General features: G+C 44.6%; 1 protein-coding gene across 4 annotated transcripts in view; it reads right to left on the minus strand.

Annotated features, from left to right (window-relative positions):
* The window catches only part of LOC134349762 (CD99 antigen-like protein 2), an 80,003-nt gene that overhangs the window by 19,389 nt on the left and 34,325 nt on the right, over positions 1–26,289 (minus strand). For 2 of the 4 annotated variants that reach the window (XM_063054597.1, XM_063054595.1), the window contains exons 3-9: positions 21,409–21,465; positions 16,329–16,391; positions 14,711–14,773; positions 12,359–12,415; positions 11,085–11,147; positions 6,503–6,562; positions 5,561–5,617 (exon numbers count right to left, since the gene is read on the minus strand). In XM_063054597.1, coding sequence (XP_062910667.1) covers positions 5,561–5,617; positions 6,503–6,562; positions 11,085–11,147; positions 12,359–12,415; positions 14,711–14,773; positions 16,329–16,391; positions 21,409–21,465 — 420 coding nt within the window. The remainder of the gene's footprint in view (positions 1–5,560; positions 5,618–6,502; positions 6,563–11,084; positions 11,148–12,358; positions 12,416–14,710; positions 14,774–16,328; positions 16,392–21,408; positions 21,466–26,289) is intronic. The other 2 variants (XM_063054596.1, XM_063054598.1) reach the window with 2 other exon arrangements.

Here is a 26,289-nt window from a genome sequence, read left to right on the forward strand (position 1 = left end):
CTGCCTGTGACAATGAATTCCACAGATGCACAACTTGCTGACTAAAGAAATTCCTTCTCAACTCCATCTTAATAGAACGTCCCTCCATTCTGAGACTGTGTCTTCTGTTCTTAGAATCCCCCACCATAGAAAACATCCTCTCCACATCCATTCTATTGTGGCCTTGCAACATTCGATAGGTTTCAATGAAGTCACCCCTCATTCTTCTGAATTCCAGTGAGTAGAAGCCCAGAGCCATAAAACACTCTTTATATGATAGGCCTTTCAATCCTGGAATAATTTTCATGAACTTCCTTTGAAAGCTCTCCATAGTACTATTGATAGTAGTATTCTACTAACACTTCTCTGAACAACTATGAATTACTCAAATGACTTTTATACACTTCTAAATGACGAGGTCAGTATTCCTTTATTAGATGCACCATCGAAGGAGTCCATTTGGCCAATCACATTCATATCGGGACACCAAGCTAACTCACCTGTTCTGCCCAGTTTCACATTCAGACTCAGATTCAGATTACTTTATTTTTCTCGATGAAAGGGGTGTTGGAAACTACTGTTGTTTTTTTTTAATAATACTTTTTATAAGATTTGTACTTTTTAACAAATTCATGTATTTTCCCATTCACTGGCAGAAAGCGATATAGCAGCTAAACTAACGATTTATCACCTTTCTCATTTTTCATTGGCTAAGTATTAGGACATTACCCATGTGATGTAACTGTTTTAATTATATAGCCTAGTAACTAGTTTATTTCTATCTAAGGAACGTCTTACCTTATCCATAAATGTGATAGATTTTTGAGAGGTGCCATCTTGGCTCCTGTATTCCTTTGTCCCCTCTTGGCATTGTTTCTCAGCTCTTTATTTAGTTTGCTTAGTATATGTATGTTTGTTTGTACACTTGAATAAACTGAAATCTTGGAATTCAAACTGTTCGTCATTCCTGATTCCCGGAAAAACCATAAGGATCAGAAAATAAACATCCAACAGATATAAAGAGAGAATGATCTGAATGGGAGGGGTTTTGGATATGTTGCTTTTCTGAGGCAGCAGGGGAGGTTGGTTTTATGATGGACTGGGTTGTGTGCACAAGTCTCTACAGTTTCTTGCAGTTGTCTTACCAAGCTGAGATCCATCCAGATAATTGAGACTATTGTTCATAATGCAGATCAACACTCTGAACAAAAAGGCTTTTCTTCCAAATTCAGTGATGTTTCTTGGCTAACTAAATGCTCCCACAGTGACCTGACACACTCCAATTGTACATGAACATACACACTCAGCAGCCACTTTATCAGGTACACCTGCTTGTAAATGCAAATCTTTAATCACAAACAAGAGAGAATCTGCAGGTGCTGGGAATCCGAGCAACCCACACAAAATGCTGGAGGGACTCAGCAGGCCAGGCAGCATCAATGGAAAAGAGTACAGTCAACGTCTCAGGCTGAGACCCTTCAGCCGGGCCGGAGAAAAAAAGGCTGAGGAGTAGATTTAAAAGATGGGGGAGGTAAGAGAGAAACACAAGGTGATAGGTGAAACCGGGAAGGGGAGAGATGAAATTAAATAGCTGGGAAGTTGATTGGTGAAAGAGATACAGGGCTAGAGAAGTGGGGTGAGGATAGAAGGCCATGGAAGAAAGGAGGGAGTACTAGAAGGAGGTGATGGGTGGACAAGGAGATAAGATGAGAGAGAGAAAAGCGGATGGGGCCTGGTGAAGGAGTGGACGGGGGTGGGGGCCATTACCAGTAGTTTGAGAAATCAATGTTCAAGCCAACGGGTTGGAGGCTACCCAGACGAAATATAAGGTGTTGTTTCGCCAACCTGAGTGTGGTCTCATTGCAACAGTACAGGAGGCCATGGATAGACATATCGGAATGGGAAGGAGAAGTGGAATTAAAATGGGTGGCCCCTGGGAAGTCCTGCTTTTCTGATGGACAGAGCACAAGTGCTCGGCAAAGTGGTCTCCCAATCTACGTCAGGTCTCACCAATACAGGAGGCCATACCAGGAGCACCAGACACAGGAGGCGATACCAACAGACTCACAGGTGAAGTGTCGCCTCATCTGAATGGACTGTTTGGGGCCCTGAATGATAGTGAGGGAGAAGGTGTAGGGGCAGGTGTAGCACTTGTTCCACTTGCAAGGATAAGTTCTAGGAGGGAGATCAGTGGGGAGGGATGAATGGACAAGAGAGTTGTGTAGGGAGCGATCCCTGCGGAAAGCAGAAAGTGTGGGGGGTGAGAGGGGAATGGAGTTTGGTGGTGGAATTCTGGAGAACTATGTGCTGCACACAGAGGCTGGTGGGGTGGTAGATGAGGACAAGAGTAACCCTATCCCTGGTAGGGTGGCGGGATATTGGGACAAATATTTAATCAGCCAATCATGTGGCAGCAGCTCAATGCATAAAAGCATGCAGACATGGTCAAGAGGTCCAGTGTTGTTCAAACCAAACATCAGAATGGGGAAGAAATCTGTCTGTGGAATGATCGTTGGTGCCAGATGGGGTGGTTTTGAGTATCTCAGAAACTGCTTATCTCCTGTGATTTAGTTTGGAGACCAATACCAGGCCGTGGAGGGAAAGAGTGGGGTTGAGGGATTAGTTTGGGGAACGATGAGGCAGTGGGATTAGTTTGGAAACTCACAGGGCTGTGGGAAAAGATAAGGGCAATTTCACCCATAGTCTGTTCAAAATCCATGTAAGCCTTGTCCTGTTCCAATCGCTCTTCATAAACTTATTTTTCTGCGTGTTTCATTTTAGTCACACAAATGGAATCCAGATTATCTTATCTTATTCTGGTCTGGTTAAAAAACCTTTTCTGAGGCATACACGGTGTTTGGTTTTCCATCTCAAACACCCTACTCCATCAGGCAACAGAACCCCCGAAACAAATTTGGAAGGTGTCCTGTATATACAGTAGGTGATGAAAACTGCACACAGTACTCCAAGTTAGGCCTCATATAACATCTCAATTCCTGTACTCATGTACGTCAAAGCATACAGTGAAATGCATTATTTGCATTAACAACCCACACAATCTGAGGAGGTGCTGGAGGTAGCCCATAAATGTCACCAATTCAGGCGCCAATATAACATATCCATAATGCTTAGCAGAACAAAACACAGCCAACAGACAATTTAACCCCTTTCCCACCCACACACACAAGTGGGCCTTCAACCACAGGCCAAGCCACATGAGCATCTTTGTTACAGAGTACGTCCCACAAACAGCAGAGAAATAAATGATCAGCTCATCTATTTTTGTCTCTACTGTGGAATAAATACCGTACATGGTAAGTCGAATAATATTATCTGTGGCCTAGAACGAGTAAGTAGGAAACAACTTGTTAGAGGGGAAGAAATGTGATCTAAGTGACCTTGACCATGGAATGATTGTTGGTGGTTTGAGTATATCAGAAACCGCTAATCTCCTGGGACCTTCATGCACAGTTGTCTCTAGAGTTTACAGAGAATGGTGCAAGAAACAAAAAATAAACATTCAGTGAGTGATAAGTTTGTGAATTGTTAATGAGAGAGGTTAGGGGAGAATGACCAGACTGGATCGAGCTAACAGGAAGGTGACAGGAACTCAAATAACCACATGTTACAACAGTGGTGTGCAGAAAAGCATCTCTAAATGCACAAGTTGAACTTTGAGGTGGATGGGCTACAGCAGCAGAAGACCGTGGACATACACTCAGTGACCACTTTATTAGGTTCAGGAGGTACCTGATAAGGTGGCCACAGCGTGAATGATAGAAATGATTCGGTTTAATAGTTCCAGATCAGGTCTCTGCACGTGTAAAGTCAAATAGACTGCTGTTTGATTCTGTGACACAATTGTATCAGGCAAAACAATGCTTTTCAGATTTGTTGCATTAATGGAAGCTTCATATAATTTAAAGTACACAAAAATTAATTAAAATTCTTACACTTCTTTTTTTTGCGTGTGCCTGTGTGCATGAGAGTCTGTGAGTATGTGTCTGTGTGTGCATGTGTGCGTCCGTGATGATGTCTTTTTCGTGGCTTTTACAAGGCGCGGACCGAGAGAGAGACTGTGTGACACGCCACTCTTCACACAGACATTTTCACAGTATTTTTCCCTTTATTTTACGAGGTCAAGTTGCAATCGCGACACTCAACCCCACACGGATGGAAAGCGTACTCGAGAGCAGACCCAACTGGTTTCGAACCCGGGAACCTCCACTCCCAGGTCTGGCGCTGATGTCATTGCGCCACCAGCCAGCCCAAAATTCTTGCATTTCTAATGCAGGTTGTACCAAGAATTCCAGTGTTTATCGACTGCCGAGTGTGAACTTGGATTTTTGCATAGTAGGGGTAATGAGGGTTGTGGGGAAAAGGCAGGTGGGTGGAGATGAGTCCATGGCCAGATCGGCCAAGATCTTATTGAATGGCAGAGCAGGCTGGATTGGCCAGATTGCCAACTCCTCCTCCTATTTCTTAGGTTCTTATGAACTTATATTGAACACACAAGTCAATATATTAGTATCTTTGTCTCAGAATACATTCCACAAACAGCACAGAAATAAAACATCAGCTCATCTATTTTTGTGTCTACTGGATGTGGTATAAATGTTGCACATGATGAGTTGAATAAAATTATCTGTGGCCGGGAGAGAATAAGTAGGAAATAACTTGATACAGCGGTTAAAAACCAGGGAAGGTCAACGCAAAAAATGGGTTCAGGTGTTAGAGGAAAGGTTCTCGTTATTTTAACGATATTTCAGGAAATTCAGGAATTTACTACCTGAATGAGCCCTTCATCACATCTACTTGGATGTGTATTTGATGAGTTGTGTTCTGCAGAGAACAGAGCTGGACATTAGAATCCATGATGGCACTGGCGATATTGAGCGACACTTTGTGGGTAGCTCAGAAAACTATTAGATATACTTCTGAACAAACTGCAATCAGCAGCCTGTAATCTTCTTTGAAGGAACTTACTTTTGAACCGTCTAAATGAACTAGTGATTTTACATTCTCCTGAAAGATTTAGTGAACTTGACTCCCACGAATGCAGGTATGGCACCTTGAAGTGGACGAAGGCTGACCATTGCCAGGCCGGACGTCAAGCCAGATTAAAGTGTTGAGGTCCGAGAGCAGAAAACAAACCAGTTTTGGCTACCCTGTGCCAGCCAAGATCCCCTACCTGAGCCCATCCCATCTGGTTGCGTTTGACCCATTTCCCTCACTTCTTGCTACTACCACCGGACAGGAGGTGCAGGAGTCTTAGGCCCCACACCACCAGGTTCATGAGCAGTCATTGCCTTATAACCATAAGATGTTTGAGGTCTTTGTTATGAATGTGTGTCTCTTTTTTCTCCTGGTTTCTTTGTTTTCCTGCAGAGAAATGAATCTCATGGTTGGATATGGCATACATAATTTGTTAATGAATTTACTTTGATCTTTGGAGGTTGGGATTAGGGTAGCTAAAATAAAAATGGCAGAACAATCTCCTATTCCACAACTCTAAAACAAATCACCAATCCACTTTCTTCAAACCAGATGAATCAGATTATTCAAATAAAACAACACAGACCTGTTTGTTTAACAGGATTGTCATCAAGAGCATCTCTAAGATCAAATCCATCAGCATCTGGAAAGGAAGAGTTTATAATTACTTCAATTTGCTTTATAAAACTTTCTTCCATGATTCCTATTGAAGGACCTTGACCTGAAACGTCCACTCTTTATTCCTTTCCATAGATGCTGCCTGAACGGCTGAGTTTCTCCAGAGTTTTGTGCATGTTTAGGGAGTGAAATGGGGTAGTGGGGGAGAGATTGGGCAGTGGGATCAGTTTGGCGACTAATATGGGGCTACTGGGAGAGTGTAGGGCAGTGGGATTAGTTTGGAGACATTCAGGATTATTGGACAGGGTCAGGCAGTGGGATTCATTTGGGGATTGAAATGGCTGTGGAGAGAGAACAGAGCAGTGGGATCAATTTGGGGACTGATTCAGGATTATTGGAGAGGGTAGGACAGTGGGATTAGTTTGCCGATTGAAAGTGGGCTGTGGAGAAAGAATGGGACAGTGGGATAAATTTGGGGATTGAAACTGTGCTGTGGAGAGAGAGGGGTCAGCGGGATTAGAACATTTGGCTCATCTTGTCTCTACATGGATTTATATTTCACGTAAGCCTTGTCCTTTTCCAATCCCGCTCTGCAAACTATTTTAAACTAATTTTCTTTGCTTTTCTTTCTTGTCACACACATGCAAACCAGGCAGTTATTTTTTCTGGTCTGCTTAATAAACCTTTTCTGAGGTGAGTAGGGTATGATTTTCATAGTAGTCCACCCCAAACACCCCTCTCCATCAGGCCACACAGTCCCCTCCCTCTCCCAGCAGCAGATAAGAAAGCTTTGGAATAAACTCTCCATCAGCTGATTATTGCCTTCTTGTACATTTAGTAACAAAACCCAAAAAGGCATTAATGAGCTATTCGCCATCAACGTGTGCAGATATTCCTTATCAATACATACCTGGGGGCTTAACAGTATCATCTCGGAGAGCATCGTTAAGATCAAATCCATTGTCATTACCTGAAAGATGAATGGTAATAGTTACTTGCATACACTTGAACTCAAGGGCATGAGTTATAGGTCGAGGTTTGATAGGCTAGGACTTATTCCTTGCAGCATAGGTGACTAAGGGATGACTTTATAGGGGTGTATAATATCTTAAGGAGGGGTATAGATAAGGTCAATGTACACAGTCTTTTTCTTCAGGAAAGACAAATGAGAACTAGAGCAGAAGTGAAGCATCTCTTGAGCTCCTCGAAAGCGAACCAGCTGCCACTGTCCCTCAGGATCACACCTACCTTCCACGTGTCCTGCCACAAGCCCGTTATCTGTGGGCCACTCAACCCACCTGAGCCTGCACCTTACGATCCTAGGATGGTCCAATGTCCGCAGTTTATCGGTTGCTGGATTCATGGTGCCGTGGGCGGGGTCGTACCTGGTCCACTGGGAAGGGTATGGCCCAGAGGAGAGGTGTTGGGTGCCATCCAGTTGCAACCTGGATCCATCATTCATCGCTGAGTCTCACTTGACTCATCCAGGTCATCCTGGCTCAAACAGGAGAAAATCTGCAGATGCTGGAGATCTACGCAACACACAAAATGCTGGAGGAATTCATCAGGCCAGGCAGCATCTATGGAAAAGAGTGAACAGACGACATTTCGTGCCATGACTCTTCATCAGATCATCCTGGGCAGTCTGAGGCCGGCTGTAGGAGTGGTTCCTGTGCAGACTCTGAGGTGTCAGCGGGAGGTGGTAATTTACTGGATTGACGCAATGGGTGATCTTGAAGGGACCAGGGCGAGAGCTTGAGGGAGCGTGTGTGCAGGAGCAGATCTCAGTTGGACAGCCAGACACGTTCCCCAGCCCAGCCGCCGGTTGTTTGCCCTTCATGCTCTCCTCCAAGCATTCTGGTAGCAGCGAACCAGAGTCCTGGTGGTCGGGACCTCCACCATGGGTTCCTCCGCAATGGACAACGGGGTTTGGTATCCTTGAAGCACTTCAAAAGGATGACATACCATGTTAGAGGAAGTGTGTAGATTGAGGGACAACTCAACCCAGAGCAGATATTTCTTTCACATGGGAGGGTTAGAGGCGGTGATGCATCACAGAAACTCCTCTCCTTGATGATTGTCTCTTTCTGACTGACCGTTGGTCTGCATATGATAGCCAGAGGACAAACTCACTGAGCTGCAGAAACTGGAGCAAAAGCCTTGCCCAAAGCAGAAAGCGAATTATGGGCCCTAGTCTGACACAATGTCCTGGGGGAAACCGTGGAGGCAAACTGCATGTGGGAGAACCAGGTCCACCATCCCTGCGGCTGGTGGAAGCTCGGAGAGGGTCACTTGGAGAACTGGTCCACCACTGTCGTGATCACCGTGGCCCCCAAGGGAAGGTGACAACACCACGATGAAGTCCCTAGTGAGAGGAGCAGGAACCCAGGGGGCCACCGGTTGGATGAATTGTACTGGAAACACTGAGAGCAGGCAGCGACAAGCTGAAGTACATCTGTGATCATGGTGGGTCACCAGAACTGGCGTCGCAGAAAATCCAGAGAGGGGAGAGGAATGAGCCTACTGGAGCACACCAGAGCGCACGGCCACCAGCAGATACATCGGGCCATTAGGTGTGTTGGCCCGAGCAGGCTCATGCTGTAGGACCTGGGGGATCTGGTTCTCAAGGTCCCAGGTGATCAGGGTGAGGATATGAGAAGATGGAATGATAGGCTAAGAGTTTATCTCCATTTCATCTGGGCCGAACTGCTGTGGCAGGGCATCCACCTTAGTGTTCTTGGAATCAGGACAGTAGGAGATGATGAAGTTTAATTGTTCAAAGAAAAATGACCCCATAAGCCTGATGTGGATTGAGTTGGTGGGTCTGTTGTATGGATATGAGGTTTTGGTGGTCAGTTCAGGTCAGGAAGGGCTCAGTGCTTCCCACTGTCAATGTCTCCTTTCCTCAAAGGCCCATTTTATAGCAAGCAGCTCCTCGTCTTCCACTCCATGACGGTGCTATGCAAAGTTGAACTTGTGTGAGAAGAAGGCACAAGGTTCTGTCTTTCTAACCACTCCTCGCTGGAAGAGGATGGACCTGCTGCCCACGTCAGATGCATCCACCTCTACCATAAAAGGTCTGGAAGGGTTCATATGGTGGAGAACAGGAGAGGCGGGAGAAGCACCTCTTGAGCTCCTCAAAAGCAAACCAAGTTATCCACCAGGTAGGTGACTTGGTGAGGGAGGTGAGAGGATAGTTCCTGATGAAATGGTGGTAGAAGTCAGAGGAGCCCAAAAAGCGCTGTAGCTCTTTGAGAGTGTATGGCCGTGGCTATTCAACCGCAGTGCACACTTCCTCTGGGTCCATAATTATACCGTGGGGTGAAAGGACATAACTCAGCATGGAGAAGACTGGGGCATAGAACTGGCATTTTCTAACATGCGGTACTGCTGGTTTTCGAAGAATCACTGAAGGGCTGAACAGATATGGTGTTGGGGATTCTTAGAGAAGATGAGGATGTCATCAAGGTAGACGCGCACGTACTGTGCCTGTGCAGTATGGCTTGGAGGATCTTGTCAATGAAGGCTTGAGAAACATATGGGCTGCTGGACTGATCCCTTTTCCTCTCCTCTGCCCCATTCCCCAGCCTTCTTCCCGTAACCTCTGGTGCTTTGTCCAATCAAGAACCTATCAATCTCTGCCTTACATATACCCTACAACCTGGCCTCCACAGCTGCCTGTGATAACAAATTCCGGCTAAAAAAATTTCCCCACTTCTGTTTTAAATGGATGCTCCCCTATCCTGAGGCAGTGCCCTCTTGTCCTAGACTCCCCCATCATGGGAAACATTCTTTCCACGTCTACTCTGTCTCAGCCTTTCAAAATTCGAAAGGTTTTAATGAGATCCCCTCTCATCCTTCTAAATTCCGGTGAGTATGGACACAGAGCTATCAAGCATTCCTCATAGGATAACCCTTTCATTCCCGGAATCATCCTTGTGAATCTCCTCTGAACCCTCCCCAATGCCAGCACATCCTTTCTTAGATAAGAAGCCCAAAACTATACACAATACTCAAGGTGAGGCCTCACCAGTGCCTTATAAAGCCTCAGCATCACATCCCTTCTCAAGTATTCTAGACCAAGTATTTGTAGTGGTCAGTGGGCGTTATGAATGCCATGTTCCACTCAACCCTCTGGCAGAGGCGGATTGGGTTGCATGACCCCCGTAGGTCCAGTTGGTGAAGCTCTGGCCCTGCGGAGTGTTTCAAATGCACTATCCATCAAGGAGAAAGGGCAGCAGTTCATAATAATGATTTAGTTGAGTCCATGGTATTTGACGCAGGGACAAAGAACTGATGACAAAGTAGAGTCCTGCACTAGCTGGGTGCTGGCTTTCCTTTCACTGTGGGCGAAGGCTAAGTTGTGGTATTCCTGCGGGGTTTGGTGAGGGCCAGGGTTTTCAGTGACTTCAGGGATTTACAGGGTGAAATCAGCTGAGGTGGCAGGCAGATGGGTTCCCATCTCAGCAGTGATCCGGATGAACAGGCAAAGTGAGGATCATGATAGTGATCGCAAGACCCTGTTGGACATTGTTAAGGTGGAATGCTGCAAGTCCAGTTCACTGTTTTATTGGTGGATGGTAGGGGTGGACATAGAACATGGAAATCTACAGCACATTACAGGCCCTTCGGCCCACAATACTGTGCCAACCATGCAACCTACTCTAGAAACTGCCTAGAATTTCCCTACCGCATAGCCCTCTATTTTTCTAAGCTCTATGTACCTATGTACCTACGTACCTCTATGTACCTATCTAAGGGGTTGGGGTCATCTATCGCATCCGGTGCTCCCAGTGCGGCCTCTTCTACATCGGTGAAACCCGATGCAGATTGGGGGACCGCTTCGTCAAGCACCTCCACTCCGTCCACCACAACAGACAGGATCTCCCGGTAGCCACCCACTTCAACTCTGCTTCCAATTCCCATTCAGATATGTCCATACATGGCCTCCTCTACTGCCATGATGAGGCTAAACTCAGGTTGGAGGAGCAAAACCTCATATACCGTCTAGGTAGCATCCAGTCCCTTGGTATGAACATAGAATTCTCCAACTTCCAGTAATTCCCTACCCCTCCCTTCCTCTATCCCTATTTCGCATCACCTCCCTCATAGTTCCGCCTCCTTCTACTATTGTTCTCCTGCCAATCACCTCCCTGCTTCCCCTCCCCCACCCCTTGGTCTTAAAAATTACTGTTTTTTTCAACTACCAGCATTCTTCAAACCCTCCCCAAAGTTCTTCCTTCAGTCCTGACGAAGGGTTTTGGCCCGAAACGTCGACTAATCCTTTCAACTGATGCTGACTGACCTGCTGAGTTCCTTCAGCGCATTGTGAGTGTTTCTCTTAAAAGACCCTGTTGTATCCACAGACCATATATTGAACACCACAGACCAAGGATTGGGAAATAAGATTAGTGTAGATAGATACATGATGGTCACCAGGGGCCAATTTCTGTGCTAGATGGTTCAATAATAGCAACGTTATTCCAACATACCTTGTGGTTTAGCAGAATCTTCATTTAATGCATCTTCTAGGTTGAACCCGAAATCATCCTGCCCTGGGTGATGAAACACAAGCATTGAAATCAATTTCCCTCAAAACAGTCACTGTTATGTTTAATGGTGTCAGCAAAAGAGAATTACATCATCAGGGTTCGCACTCATAGTCTCAGATCACTACAGCACAGAAACAGGTGCTTCAGCCCATCTAGTCCATGCCCAACAGAGAGTGAGGCTTTGTGTAGGCAAAGTATCAGATCCACTTCTTTCCTTCCACTTCCTGAGATGCTGCATCTCAGCAGTAAAATCCTCATATTTGTTGCATACGGTAGATTTACTGTCCCGAGCACAATGTACCATCGAAGGGCCAGCACAGGCACTGATACCTAAATGGCCTCCTCTGTTTTTGTGTATCAGCAGAGGCATCAGACAGGAAAGATACTGATCCACAGAGACGTAAAATAATGTCTATGTTGGTCCTCTTATGACATGCTGAGGTCACCCTCAGGGATCAGGAGCAACACCTTCTTTTCCATCTGGGTAGCCTCCAACTTGATGGCATGAACATTGATTTCTCCAGCTTTTAGTAATTCCTCCCCACTCCTTCCATTTTCCATTCTCCATTCTAGCTCTCCTCTTACCTCCTCACTTCTCTTCTGCCCATCATCTCCTTCTGGCACACCTCCTCCTGCCCTTTTTCCCATGGTTCACTCTCCTCTCCTATCAGATTCCTTCCTCTCCAGCCCTTTATCTCTTCCACCAATCACCTCACAGCTTCTCACTTCATTCCCCCCCCCCCACCGACCTAACCTCCCCCTCACTTAGCTCCACTTATCATTACTTCCACTCCCCTCACCTTCTTATTCTGGCTTCTGCCCCCTTCCTCTCCAGTTGTAATGAAAGGCCTCGGCCCAAAATATTGACAGCATATTCCCTGCATAGATGCCTTCAGAACTGCTGAGTTCCTCCAACATTTTGTGTTTGTTTGTCAAGATTTCCAGTATCTTCAGAATCTCTTGTATTTATGATTATATTGACTGGTCTGGACACTATAAGCTGAGCAGCCTCAGTTTGGGCTGCAAAGAAACATTGCATTGATCGACTTTCGGTAAGAAGATGTTTCTCTGTAAATACGCAAACAACAGGAATTCTGCAGATGCTGGAAATTCAAGCAACACACATCAAAGTTGCTGCCTGGCCTGCTACGTTCACCAGCAACTTCGATGTGTGTTTCTCTGTAAATAGACAATTTTAGTAAAAGAATACACACCTGTTGGCACATGGGAGTCATCATCGAGAGCGTCGCTAAGATCAAAGTCACTAGCTTCTGGAAGTGAAAAGTTTGTAATTATTTCAATTTGTTTCAGAAAATTTTTTGACAGAACACTTACACTCTGTGGCCACTTTATTAGGTACCTCCTCCACCTAATAAAGTGCCCACTGAATGCATGTTTGTGGTCTTCTGTTGCTGTAGTCCATTCGCTTCAAGATTTGACGTGCTGTGCATTCAAAGATGCTCTTCTGCACACCAGAAAAGCACAGCTTCTTTTGGCTACTTTTATGTCAGAAACAGAATCAGAATAAGGATCAGGTTCATCATCACCTTGTGTCATGAAATTCGTTAATGCAGCAGCAGCAATACAAGATAGATAATAGTGAAAGAAAAACAAAATAAGTAAATCAATTACAGTAAGACATGTATGTATATTGAATAGAATAAAATAGTGCAAAAGCAGAAATAATATATCAAAAAACAGAAAAAAAAGTGAGGTAGCGTTCATGGGTTCAATGTCCATTTCGGAATCGGATGGCAGAGGGGAAGAAGCTGTTCCTGAATTGCTCAGTGTCTACCTTCAGTCTTCAGTACCTCCTCCCTGATGGTAACAATGAGAAGAGGGCATGTCCTGGGTGATGGGGGTCCTTAATAATGGATGTCACATTTTTGAGGCTTGTCACTCCTTGAAAATGTCTTGGATACTACAGAGGCCAGCACCCAATATGGAGCTGACTAATTTTACAACTTTCTGTAGCTTATTTCAGTCCAGAGCAGTAGCCCCTCCTCCCCCATACCAGACAGTGATGCAGCTCGCCAGAATGCTTTCCACTGTGTGTGTGTGTGTGTGTGTGTGTGTATATATGTGTGTGTGAGTGTGTGTGTGTATGTGTGTATATAAGTTTTCCAGTGTTTTAGGTGACGAACCAAATCTCTTCAAACTCCTAATGAAATATAGCCGCTGTTTTGCTTTCTTTATAGCTGCATCGATATGTTTGGACCAGGTTAGATCCTCAGAGGTCTTGACAGCCAGGAATGTGAAATTGCTCACTCTCTGCACTTCTGATCCCTCTATAAGGATTGGTTGCTGTTCCTTTTTCTTACCCTTCCTGATGTCCACAATCAGCTCTTTCATTTCACTGACATTGAGGGCAAGGTTATTGCTGCAACACCATTCAGCTAGCTGGCGTATCTCATCCAGCATGCACTCTCATCTCTATACGAGATTCTATCAGCAGCAAATTTATAGATGGTACTTGAGTTACAGTTACCCACACAGTCATGGGTAAAGAAGGAATAGAGCAGTGGCCAAGCACACACCTCTGAGATGCGCCGGTGTTGATTGTCAGTGAGGAGGAGTTACGATCAGCAATCTGCACAGATTGTGGTCTTCTGGTTAGGATGTCATGGATCCAGTTGAAGAGGGAGGTCCACAGGTTCAAGTTCTGAGGCTTATTGATCAGGTCTGTGGAAATGATGGTATTAAATGCTGAGCTAAAGTCAACGAACAGCATCCTGACAGGAGTATGGTTGAATGTCAATGAAACTTAAACTTGAATTTGAACTTGATCAGTTCAGGGTGGTTTGGAGAATCTTAGAACCTGCTGATCTTCTGGGATTTTCATGTACAACAGTCTCTAGAGTTTTCGGAGAATGGGGCGAAAAGCAAAGAACGTCCAGTGATTGGCAGTTCTGTGGGTGAAGATACTTCGTTAGTGAACAAGGTCAGAGGGGAATGGACAGACTGGTTCAAGTTGACAGGAAAGCAAGAGTAACTCAAATGGTCACGCATTACACCAGTGGTGTGCAGAAGAACATCTGTGAACACACAATACATGGAACCCTGATGTGGACGGGCAACTGAACATCACAAACATACACTCAGTGGCCACTTTATTAGACAGTTGAGGTATCTAATAAGGTTCCCACACAGTGTATAATCTTTATCCCAGGATGTAGAACTTTCCCCCGCCTGGAGGGAGTTCGGAAATTGGAATGTACTGTCTGACAGGAAGGTAGAGCAATTTACTCTCACAACTAGATAAGCAACTGAAACGGCAAGATATTAGAACATAGAAATCTACAGCATATTACAGGCCTTTCGGCCCACACTGTTGTGCCAACCATGTAACCTACTCTAGATACAGCCTAGAATTTCCCTACCATGTGGTCCTCTATTTTTCTAAGCTCCATGTACCTATCTATAAGTCTCTTAAAAGACCCTATTGTATCCACCCACCAAATATTGAAGACCACGGACTAAGATTAGTATACATGGGTACATGATGGTCACCAGGGACCGATTTCTGTGCCGGATGGCTCAATATTAATAACATTATTCCAACATACCTTGTGGTTTAGCAGGACCTTCATTTAATGCATCTTCTAGGTTGAACCCGAAATCATCCTGCCCTGGGTGATGAAACACAAGCATTGAAATCAGTTTCCCTCAAAACAGTCACTCTTATGTTTAATGGTGTCAGCAAAAGAGAATTACATCATCAGGGTTCGCACTCATAGTCTCACAACACTACAGCACAGAAACAGGTGCTTCAGCCCATCTAGTCCATGCCCAACAGAGAGTGAGGCTTTGTGTAGGCAAAGTATCAGATCCACATCTTTCCTTCCACTTCCTGAGATGGTGCATCTCAGCAGTAAAATCCTCATATTTGTTGCATATGGTAGGTTTACTGTCTCGAGCACAACGTACCATCGAAGGGCCAGCACAGGCACTGATACCTAAATGGCCTCCTCTCTGTTTTTGTGTATCAGCGGAGGCATCAGACAGGAAAGATACTGATCCACAGAGACGTAAAATAATGTCTATGTTGGTCCTCTTATGACATGCTGAGGTCACCCTCAGGGATCAGGAGCAACACCTTCTATTCCATCTGGGTAGCCTCCAACTTGATGGCACGAACATCGATTTCTCCAACTTTTAGTAATTCCTCTCCACTCCTTCCATTTTCCATTCTCCATTCTAGCTCTCCTCTTACCTCCTCACTTCTCTTCTGCCCATCATCTCCTTCTGGCACGCCTCCTCCTGCCCTTTTTCCCATGGTTCACTCTCCTCTCCTATCAGATTCCTTCCTCTCCAGCCCTTTATCTCTTCCACCAATCACTTCACAGCTTCTCACTTCACCCCCTCCTCCCCTACTGACCTAACCTCCCCCTCACTAAGCTCCACTCATCATTACTTCCACTTGCCCCACCTTCTCATTCTGGCTTCTGCCCCTTTCCTGTCAAGTTGGTGAAGATCCGGCCCTGTGGAGTGTTTCAAATGCACTATCCATCAAGGAGAAAGGGTAGCAGTTCATAATAATGATTTAGTTGAATCCATGGTATTTGACGCAGGGACAAAGAACCGATGACAAAGAAGAATCCTGCACTAGCTGGGTGCTGGCTTTCCTTTCACTGTGGGCAAAGGCTAAGTTGTGGTATTCCTGCGGGGTTTGGTGAGGTCCAGGGTTTTCAGTGAATTCAGGGATTTATGGGGTGAAATCAGCTGAGGTGGCAGGAAGATGGTCCGGCAGATGAGTTCCCACCTCAGCAGTGATCCGGGTGACCAGGCAAAGTGAGGATCATGATAATGATCGCAAGACCCTGTTGGATATTGTTAAGGTGGAATGCTGCAAGTCCAATTCACTGTTTAATTGGTGGATGGTAGGGGTGGACATAGAACATAGAAATCTACAGCACATTACAGGCCCTTCGTCCCACAATACTGTGCCAACCATGTAACCTACTCTAGAAACTGCCTAGAATTTCCCTATCGCATAGCCCCCTATTTTTCTATGTACCTATCTAAGAGTGTCTTAAAAGACCCTGTTGTATCCACAGACCATATATTGAAGACCACAGACCAAGAATTGGGAAATAAGGTTAGTATAGATGGATTACATGATGGTCACCAGAGGCCAATTTCTGTGCTAGATGGCTTAATATTAATAACATCATTCCAACATACCTTGTGGTTTAGCAGGATCTTCATTTAATGCATCTTCTAGATTGAAACCAAAATCATCCTGCCCTGCGTGATGAAACACAAGGATTGAAATCAATTTCCCTCAAAACAGTCACTCTTTGTTTAATGGTGTCGGCAAAAGAGAATTACATCATCAGGGTTCGCACTCATAGTCTCAGATCACTACAGCACAGAAACAGGTGCTTCAGCCCATCTAGTCCATGCCCAACAGAGAGTGAGGCTTTGTGTAGGCAAAGCATCAGATCCACTTCTTTCCTTCCACTTCCTGAGACAGTACATCTCAGCAGTAAAATCCTCATATTTGTTGCATATGGCAGGTTTATTGTCCCACTTTGCCGTGGACAAAGTCAGAGCTCACCCAGTCAAGAGAACGACGACCCAGTACATAGAATACGGAGACATGGAGGGTCAAAGTGTAAGATGCACTGGGACAGGAAGTTGCGGCATCAGGTGGGAGATCTATCAAACGTTTGAGTACGGGAATCCAGGCTCAGAGAGAGGTGGTTGACTGGTGCGGTTTTCCCGCGTCAAGGCGGAGAGTTGGATGAAAATGGCGGACAGATGGTGAATTGTTTCTTGCTGCATCTGTATAATGTGCCCGTGTCAGCAGACGACTTCCTTGAGGTGACAGTATCTGCTTGGTCAATCGTTGGTTCACTCCATCTATCAGGTCTGACCCAAGGGCAGAGCAGTGGAAATGATTCAGCAATGAACAATAACTTTGATAATAGACTGCAAAATAACAAGCCATGAGGGGCCACAAAAGAAGAGAGCAGAAACTAAACACAAAAGGCAACAAAGTGAACCTTAGGATGGGAGAGTGAAGTCTAGGAGCAACTGGTTGAGGTTGGCTGCTTCAATGAGTGAACAAGGGCTGCAGATGACAACTGGGTTTAAATAGGCTGCAGTTGATGAGTCTGGGATGAGCAGAAGTTGAATCAGATGGAGACTTGGAAGAGGCTACGGTTGCAGGCTGGGAGGTGTCAGCAGGATCAGGCCTGACAGCAATCTCACCAGTGAGAGTAAGAAGAAGAAGAAGAAAGCCCTTAACTCCGAGTGGAGTCATCGGGACGCCGTCATTTGTCAGCGTTTTTTTAGCAGGCTTTCTTATTTTTATGAGGCCGAGTTGCTAGCTCGACGCTCAATCCCGCACGGATGGTAAGCATGCAAGGGAGCCAGCTGGATTCGAACTCGGGAGCGTCCGCTCCGAAGTCCGGCACTGATACCACTACGCCACCAGCCAGCAGTGAGAGTAAGAAAAGGGTGAATTATCAGATGAATGTGTGACTGAGGGAATGTGGCAGGAACAGGGTTTCAGATTTCTGGATCATTGGATGTCCTCTGGGAAAGGTATGACCATTATAAAAAGGCTGGATTACACCTGAACCAGAGGGGAACCAATATCCTTGTGGGCAGGTTTGCTAGATTTGTTGGGGAGAGATCTTACTAATTTTGCAGGGAGATGGGAAGCAGAGTGATAAGGCGACGGATAAGGCAGCTGACGTAACAACTAAATGCAGTGTGTAGTGAGACTGTGAGGAAGGACAGGCAGATGATGGAGTGAAATTGCAGTCTGTCAGATGAGCTGAAGTGTAAAATGGGGATAAAATCAAAAAGGGTGATGACTTCAAAACTGAAGGTGTTACATTTGAATGCACGCAGTCTATAGAATAAAGTAGATGATTTTGTAGGACAGTTAGAGATTGGCAGGTATGACATTGTGGGCATCACTGAGTTGTTGCGGAAATAAGATCATAGTCTGGAGTTTAACATTGAAGGATACACATTGTATCATAAGGACTGGCAGGTAGACAGGGAGTATTGTCTGGCTCAGTTGGTAAAAAAAAAATCAAATCCTAAGAAAGGGGTGACATATGACTGGAAAGTATAGAATCTTTGTATATGGAGTTAAGAAACTGCAAGGATAAAAGACCCTGATGGATGTTATATACAGGCCTCTGAACAGCCGCCAGGATGTACGATTCAAATTACAATGAAAGATAGAAAATTAATGTTCAGATGGTAAAGTTACGATATTCATGGAGAATTTCAATATGCAGGTAGATTGGGAACATCAGTTCGGCGCAGAATCCCAAGAGTGGGAATTTGTAGAATGCCTACGAGGTGGCTTTTTAGAGCAGCTTATCGTTGAGCACACTAGGGGATCAGCTATTCTGGATTGGGTGTTGGGTAATGAACTGGATTTGATTAGGGAGCTTAAGGTAAAGGAACCCTAAGGAGACAGTGATCATGATATGATTGAATCCACCCTGCTGTTTGAGAGGGAGTAGATCAAGTCAGATGTATCAGTATTACAGTGGAGTAAAGAGAATTTCAGAGGTATGATACAAGAGCTGGCCAAAGTTGATTGAAAGGGTACATTACCAGGGATAACAGCATGACAAGAATGGATGGAGTTTCTGGAAGAAATTTGGAAGTTTTAGGATAGTTGCATCCCAAAGACGAATGAGTTTTCTAAAGGCAGTATGACACAACCGTAGCTGATGAAGGCAGTCAAAGGTAGACTAAAAGCAAAAGAGATACGTTAGTCGAGCCAACTCCATGCATAACTCATGGGTCGACATGTGAGAACAAGTTATCTTCTAGAAACAGAGTGAGCCTGCAGCACCGAGCACAATGTACCATCGAAGGGCCAGCACAGGCACTGATACCTAAATGGCCTCCTTTATGTTCTTGACTGTCAGCAGAGGCATCAGACAGGAAAGATACTGATCCACAGAGACATAAAATAAGGTCTATTTTAGTCCATGTTATCCTCTTGTGACATAGAAACATAGAAAACCTACAGCACAATACAGGTCCTTCAGCCCACAATGCTATCCAAACAGGTCCTTACTTTAGAAATTACCTAGGGTCACCCATAGCCCTCTATATTTCTAAACATGTACCTATCCAGGAGTCTCTTAAAAGACTCTATCATATCCACCTCCACCACCATCACCAGCAGCCCATTCCACACACTCACCACTCTCTGCATAAAAAACTTACCCCGACATCTCCTCTGTACCTTCTTCCAAGCACCTTAAAACTGTGCCCTCCCATGTTTGACATTTCAGCCCTGGGAAAAAGTCTCTGACTATCCACATGATCAATGCCTCTCATCATCTTATACACCTCTATCAGGTCACCTCTCATCCTCCGTCACTCCAAGGAGAAAAGGCCGAGTTCACTCTTCCTATTCTCATAAGGTATGCTTCCCAATCCAGGCAACATCCTTGTAAATCTCCTCTGCACCTTTTCTATGGTTTCCATATCCTTCCTGTAGTGAGGCAACCAGAACTGAGCACAGTACTCCAAGTAGGGTCTGACCAGGGTCCTATATAGCTGCAACATTACCTCTCGGATCCTAAATTCAATCCCACGGTTTATAAAGGACAATGCACCATATGCTTTCTTAACCACAGAGTCAACCTGCACAGCAGCTTTGAGTGTCCTATGGATTCGGACTCCAAGATCTTTCTGATCCTCCACACTGCCAAGACTCTTACCATTAATAGTATATTCTGCCATCATATTTGACCTACCAAAATGAACCACTTCACACTTATCTGGGTTAAATGCCATCTGCCACTTCTTAGCCCCGTTTTGCATCCTATCGATGTCCCGCTCTAACCTTTGACAACCCTCCACACTATCCACAACACCCCCTACTTTTGTGTCATCAGCTCATTTACTAATGCAACCCTCCATTTCCTCATCCAGATCATTTATAAAAATCACAAAGAGATGGAGTCCCAGAACAGATCCCTGAGGCACACCTCTGGTCACCCTGTTGAGGTCATGTTGAGGTCACCCTCAGCAATCAGGAGGAACACCTTATAATCCATCTGGGTAGCCTCCAACTTGATTGGAATGAACATCAATTTCTGTAACTTCTGGTAACTCCTCCATACTCCTTCCATTTCCCATTCTCCATTCTGGCTCTCCTCTTACCTCTTCTCTTCTTATCTGGCCATCATCTCCTTCTGGCACACCTCTTTCTGCCCTTTTTCCCAAGGTTCACTCTCCTCTCCTATCAGATTCCTTCCTCTCCGGCCCTTTATCTCTTCCACCAATTACCTCACAGCTTCTCACTTCATCTCCTCTCCCTCAATGACCTCACCTCCCCCTCACTTGGCTCCACTTAGCATTCCTTCCACTCCCCCAACTTTCTTATTCTGGCTTCTGTCCTTTTCCTCTCCAGTCATAATGAAAGGCCTCGGCCCAAAATATTGACAGCATATTCCCTCCATAGCTGCCTTCAGAACTGCTGAGTTCCTCCAACATTTTCTGTTAGTTCCTCAAGATTTCCCGGATCTGCAGAATCTCTTGTGCTTATGATTATATTGGCAGGTCTGGACAGTTTAGCCTGCGAAGAAACATTGCATTGATCAACTTTCAGTAAATCTCTACAGATGTACCATGGAGAGCATTCGAACTGGCCACATAACTGTGCAGGCAGGTACAGGGTTCTGAGTTGGATGATCAGCCATGATCATACTGAATGGTGGTGCAGGCTGGAAGGGCCGAATGGCCTACTCCTGCACCTATTTTCTATGTTTCTATGTTTCTATCACCATCTGGTATGGGGCTGGGGGCTACTGCACAAGATCAAAGTAAGGTGCAGAGAGATGTAAAATTAGTCAGCTCCATCATGGGCATTAACCCCTGTAAGTATTCATGACATCTGCAAGAAGTGGTGTCTCAGAAAGGTGGTATCCAGAATTAAGGATCCCCATCACCCAGGACATGCCTTGCTCTCATTGCTACCATCAGGAAGGAGGTATAGAAGCCAGAAGGCTCACATTCAATAGTTCAGAAACAGCTTCTTCTACTCTACTATCCGATTTCTGAATAGCCATTGAACCCATGAACGAACACACACACACACACACACACAGTCATTGTAATTCAGCATTTTCTCTATTATTATGTACTTCATTGTACTGTTTCTGCAAAGTTAACAAATATCATGACATATGCTGGTGATATTAAACCTGGTTCTGATTCAATAAGAAGTTATAACTATGTAAATAGACTATTCCAATAAAATAGCTCTCACCTGTTGGGACATGGGAGTCATCACCAACAGCATCACTAAGATCAAATTCATCAGCTTCTGGAAAGGAAAAAATTGTAATTACTTCAATTTGTTTCATAAAACTTTCTGACACAGTACTTACCGTCAGTGGCCACTGAATATACGCTCATGGTCTTCTGCTGTTGTAGTCCACCCACTTCAAGGTTCGACATGCTGTGTATTCAGAGATGATCTTCTGCACACCAAGTGAATGCATTTTTTTTGGCTATATTCATTTGTATGGTTGAATGACAATGAAACTTGAACTTGAAGTTGAACTTGAACTGCTCAGCTGGTTATTTAAGTTATTGTCACCTCTCTGTCATCTTGAACCACTCTGGCCATTGTCCTCTGAACCCTCTCATTAACAAGGCTTTTTGCCCCATAGAACTGCCACTCACTGGATATTTTTTTCTTTTTTTTTTTTGCACAGTTCTCTGTAAACTTTATAGACCATTGCGTGTGAAAATTCCAGGAGACAAACAGTTTCTGAGACACTTAAACCACCCCATCTGGGACAAACAATTATACCATGGTCAAAGTGACTTAGATCTCATTTCTTCCCCATTCTGATCTTTGTTCTGAACGACAACTGAACCCCTTGACCATCTGCATACTTCTATGCATTGAGTTACTGCCACGTGATAGGCTGATAAGATATTTGCATTAATGCACACTTGTACCTAATAACACGGCCACTGAGTGTAAAGTTTCCATTTTTGGTGCAGAGATTTAATGCTTGCCAAGCTTTTGGAGACTGTGATCATGTCTTGTCTCCCTTTCTCTTCACCATTTACACCTCAGACTTCAGCTACTGCACAGAGTCTTGTCATCTTCAGAAGTTTTCGGATGACTCTGCCATAGTTGGATGCATCAGCAAGGGAGATGAGGTTGAGTACAGGGCTACGGTAGGAAACTTTGTCACATGGTGTGAGCAGAATTATCTGCAGCTTAATGTGGAAAAGACTAAGGAACTGGTGGTAGACCTGAGGAGAGCCAAGGTACCGGTGACCCCTGTTTCCTTCCAGGGGGTCAATATGGATATGGTGGAGGATTACAAATACTGGGGATACGAACTGACAATAAACTGGACTGGTCAAAGAACACTGAGGCTGTCTGCAAGAAGGGTCAGAGCCGTCTCTATTTCCTGAGGAGATTGAGGTCCTTTAACATCTGCTGGACGATGCTGAGGATGTTCTACGAGTCTGTGGTGGCCAGTGCTATCATGTTTGCTGTTGTGTGCTGGGGCAGCAGGCTGAGGGTAGCAGACACCAACAGAATCAACAAACTCATTCGTAAGGCCAGTGATGTTGTGGGGATGGAACTGGACTCTCTCATGGCGGTGTCTGAAAAGAGGATGCTGTCTAAGTTGCATGCCATCTTGGTCAATGTCTCCCATCCACTACATAATGTACTGGGTGGGCACAGGAGTACATTCAGCCGGAGACTCGTTCCACCGAGATGCAACACAGAGCGTCATAGGAAGTCATTCCTGCCTGTGGCCATCAAACTTTACAACTCCTCCCTTGGCGGGTCAGACACCCTGAGGCGATAGGCTGGTCCTGGACTTATTTCATAATTTACTGGCATAATTTACATATTACTATTTAACTATTTATGGTTCTATTACTATTTATTATTTATGGTGCAACTGTAACGAAAACCAATTTCCCCTGGGATCAATAAAGTATGAATATGACTATGACTCTGACTATTTTGGAGACTGTGAATGGAAGAGTTGCAGTGATGAACCTGTAATGACCAATCTTAAAATGGTACTTGTGATTGTCATTTGGATTTAAACGAGCTATTAAATTGCTTGGTGCATTCACTCACCATGCCTGAACTGGTATAAAGACAGAGCATTCTTGCTCAAATGATTGGTAAGATGTTTGTTTGAAGTGCAATAGCTGATGGTAGAGAAGCCGAAATTATTTAGTTGCCGCTCTTTCTGTAACTGTGCCTGCAACACAGAGTTTAGCTTTATTTGCCACATGTACACCAAAACATTCAGTGAAATGTGTCGTTCATGCCAAATCAAATCGGCGAAGATTGAGCTGGGCAGCCTACAAGTGTTACCACACTTCTGGCGACAACATCGCATGTCCACAACTCACTAACCCTAACCCTTCTTTGGAACTTGGGAGGAGAACGGAGCACCCAAAGAAACTCATGCACTCGGACCCCAAGATCCCTCTGATCCTCCACACTGCCAAGAGTCTTACCATTAATACTATATTCTGCCATCATATTTGACCTACCAAAATGAACCACTTCACACTTATCTGGGTTGAATTCCATCTGCCACTTCTCAGCCCAGTTTTGCATCCTATCAATGTCCCTCTGTAACCTCTGACAGCCCTCCACACTATCCACAACACCTCCAACCTTTTTGTCATCAGCAAATTTACTAACCCATCCCTCAACTTCTTCATCCAGGTCATTTATAAAAATCACAAAGAGAAAGGGTCCCAGAACGGATCCCTGAGGCACACCACTGGTGACTGACCTCCCTGCAGAATATGACCCATCTACAACCACTCTTTGCCTTCTGCGGGCAAACCAGTTCTGGATCCACAAAGCAATGTCCCCTTGGATTTCATGCCTCCTTACTTTTTCAATATTTCTCAAACCCATTCGAACTTTCCCAATAACTTAGGTCATCATGTCCAGGCAAGAGATTTGTAAATTTTCTCTGCACTCTTTCAATCTGGTTCCTCCAGTAGTTTGTGCTTTGTGCTCAAATTGTGAATTAAGATCTTCAGCTTTCACTCAATAACCCAGCAATTTGTGAATCAAACTTGTTTTCGACAACTTATCTGAAACAGAGATGAGTAATTTCTTTAGCCAAGGGGACAGTGAATCTGTGGAATTCATTGCTACAGATGACTGTGGAGACAAAGCCATTGGGTATTTTTAAAATGGAGGTTGATAGGTTCTTGATTAATAGGGGTGTCAAAGGTTATGTGGAGGAGGCAAAAAATGAGGTTGAGAGGGATAACACATCAGCTATGATTGAATTGCGAAACTGACTCGATGGGCCAAATGGCCTAATTCACCTTCTCTGGCTTATGGTCTTATATAAAGTTGCAGGTTTATCAAATGATTCTGGGTGATGCATGCCAAACAAGCCACTGAAACAACAAACCCCTCTATAGAAGTATGAAAACTTTGATTTGCAAGTATGCTATACAAACATAAATGAATTACTGAACCTATCAAATACTGAAAGTCCTAGACAGAATGGACACAAAGAGGATGTTTCCTATAGTGAGGGAGTCCAGGACGGAGAGCACAGACTTGAATATCCCTTTGGAACAGACAGTGGTGAATCTGTGGAATTCATTGCCACAGATGGCTGTGGAGGCCAATTCATTGGGTATATTTAAAGTGGAGGTTAATAAGTTCTTGATTAGTAAGGGTGTCAAGGGTTATGGGGAGAAGACAGGAGAATGGGGTTGAGTGAGATAATAAATCAGCCATGATGGAATGGCAGAACAGACTCGTTGAGCCAAATGGCCCAATTCTGTTCCTGTATCTTATGTTCTTAAGGAATTATACAATTATAGTACACAACCAAGCACTGACAGTAAGGAGGAATGTCTTGGGTCACTGGGTGATATCGGTCAGTTGGTAAAACGGGCAAAGCAATAGCAGGTGCAAGGTAATTCTGATGAGTAAGAGGCAGTGTGCTTTGGGAGGACTAAAAGGTTGGGATTTACATAATAAATAACCAGGCCACCAGTAGGCTTGATGAACAAAGGGACTTTGTTTACAAGTTAAAAGATCTTTGAAGGCGGCAGCGCTGATAGACAAGTTGGTGCACAAAATACTTGCTTTCATAAATACAAGAGATTCTGCAGATGCTGGAAATCCAGCGTAACACACACAAAATGCTGGAAAAACTCAGTGGGTCAGGCAGCATCTATGAAGAGGAATAAACAATCGATGTTTCAGGCTGAGATCTTCACCAGGACTCAAATTGTGAATAAGGAGCAGTATGTTTGAATTATGTGTGTTACTTGCTTTCATTAGCAGGTGCAGAACAAGGAGGCTGTGCTACAACTTTATAAAATATTGGTCCGATCACAGCTGCAGGTCTGCATGTAGTTCTGGTTAACATACTATGGGGATGTGCAAATAGACAGGAGAAAATATAGGACTGCACAGGAGGTTTGTCAGGATGTTGCCTGGGGTGGAGTACTTGAGATAGAAGAGAAATTGGTTAGGCCAAGTTTGTTTGCCTTGGAGTGGAGTTGGCTGTTGTGGTGGGACAGAAGGAAGATCTGGCTGACAGGCATAGATAAGATACACTCAGTGGCCTCTTTATTAGGTACACCTGTTTGTTAATGCAAATATCTAATCAGCCAATCATGTAGCAGCAACTCAGTGCATAAAAGCATGCAGACATGGTCAAGAGGTTCAGCTTGTTGTTCAGAATGGAGAAGAAATGTGATCAAAGTGACTTTGACCACAGAATCATTGTGGGTGACAGACAGAGTGGTTTGAGTATCTCAAACCTGCTATCTCCTGGGATTTTCACACATAACAGTCTCTAGAGTTTACAGAGAATGGTGTGAAAAGCAAAACCATCCAGTGAGCACCAGTTCTGTCGGTGAAAGCATCTTGTTAATGAGAGAGGTCAGAGGAAAATGGACAGAGTGGTTCAAGCTGCAGTAACCATGTGGTGTGCAGAAGAGCATCTCCGAATGCATAACACGTCAAAACGTTGAAGTGGATGGGCTACGGCAGCAGAAAACCAGAAACATACCCTCAGTGGCCACTTTATTAGATGCATCTTGTACCTAATAAAGAGGCCACTGAGGGTATCATCTTTATCCCAGAGCAGTTATGATAAATCCA

This window comes from Mobula hypostoma, chromosome 7 (genome assembly GCF_963921235.1).
Source record: "Mobula hypostoma chromosome 7, sMobHyp1.1, whole genome shotgun sequence".
NCBI lineage: Eukaryota > Metazoa > Chordata > Chondrichthyes > Myliobatiformes > Myliobatidae > Mobula > Mobula hypostoma.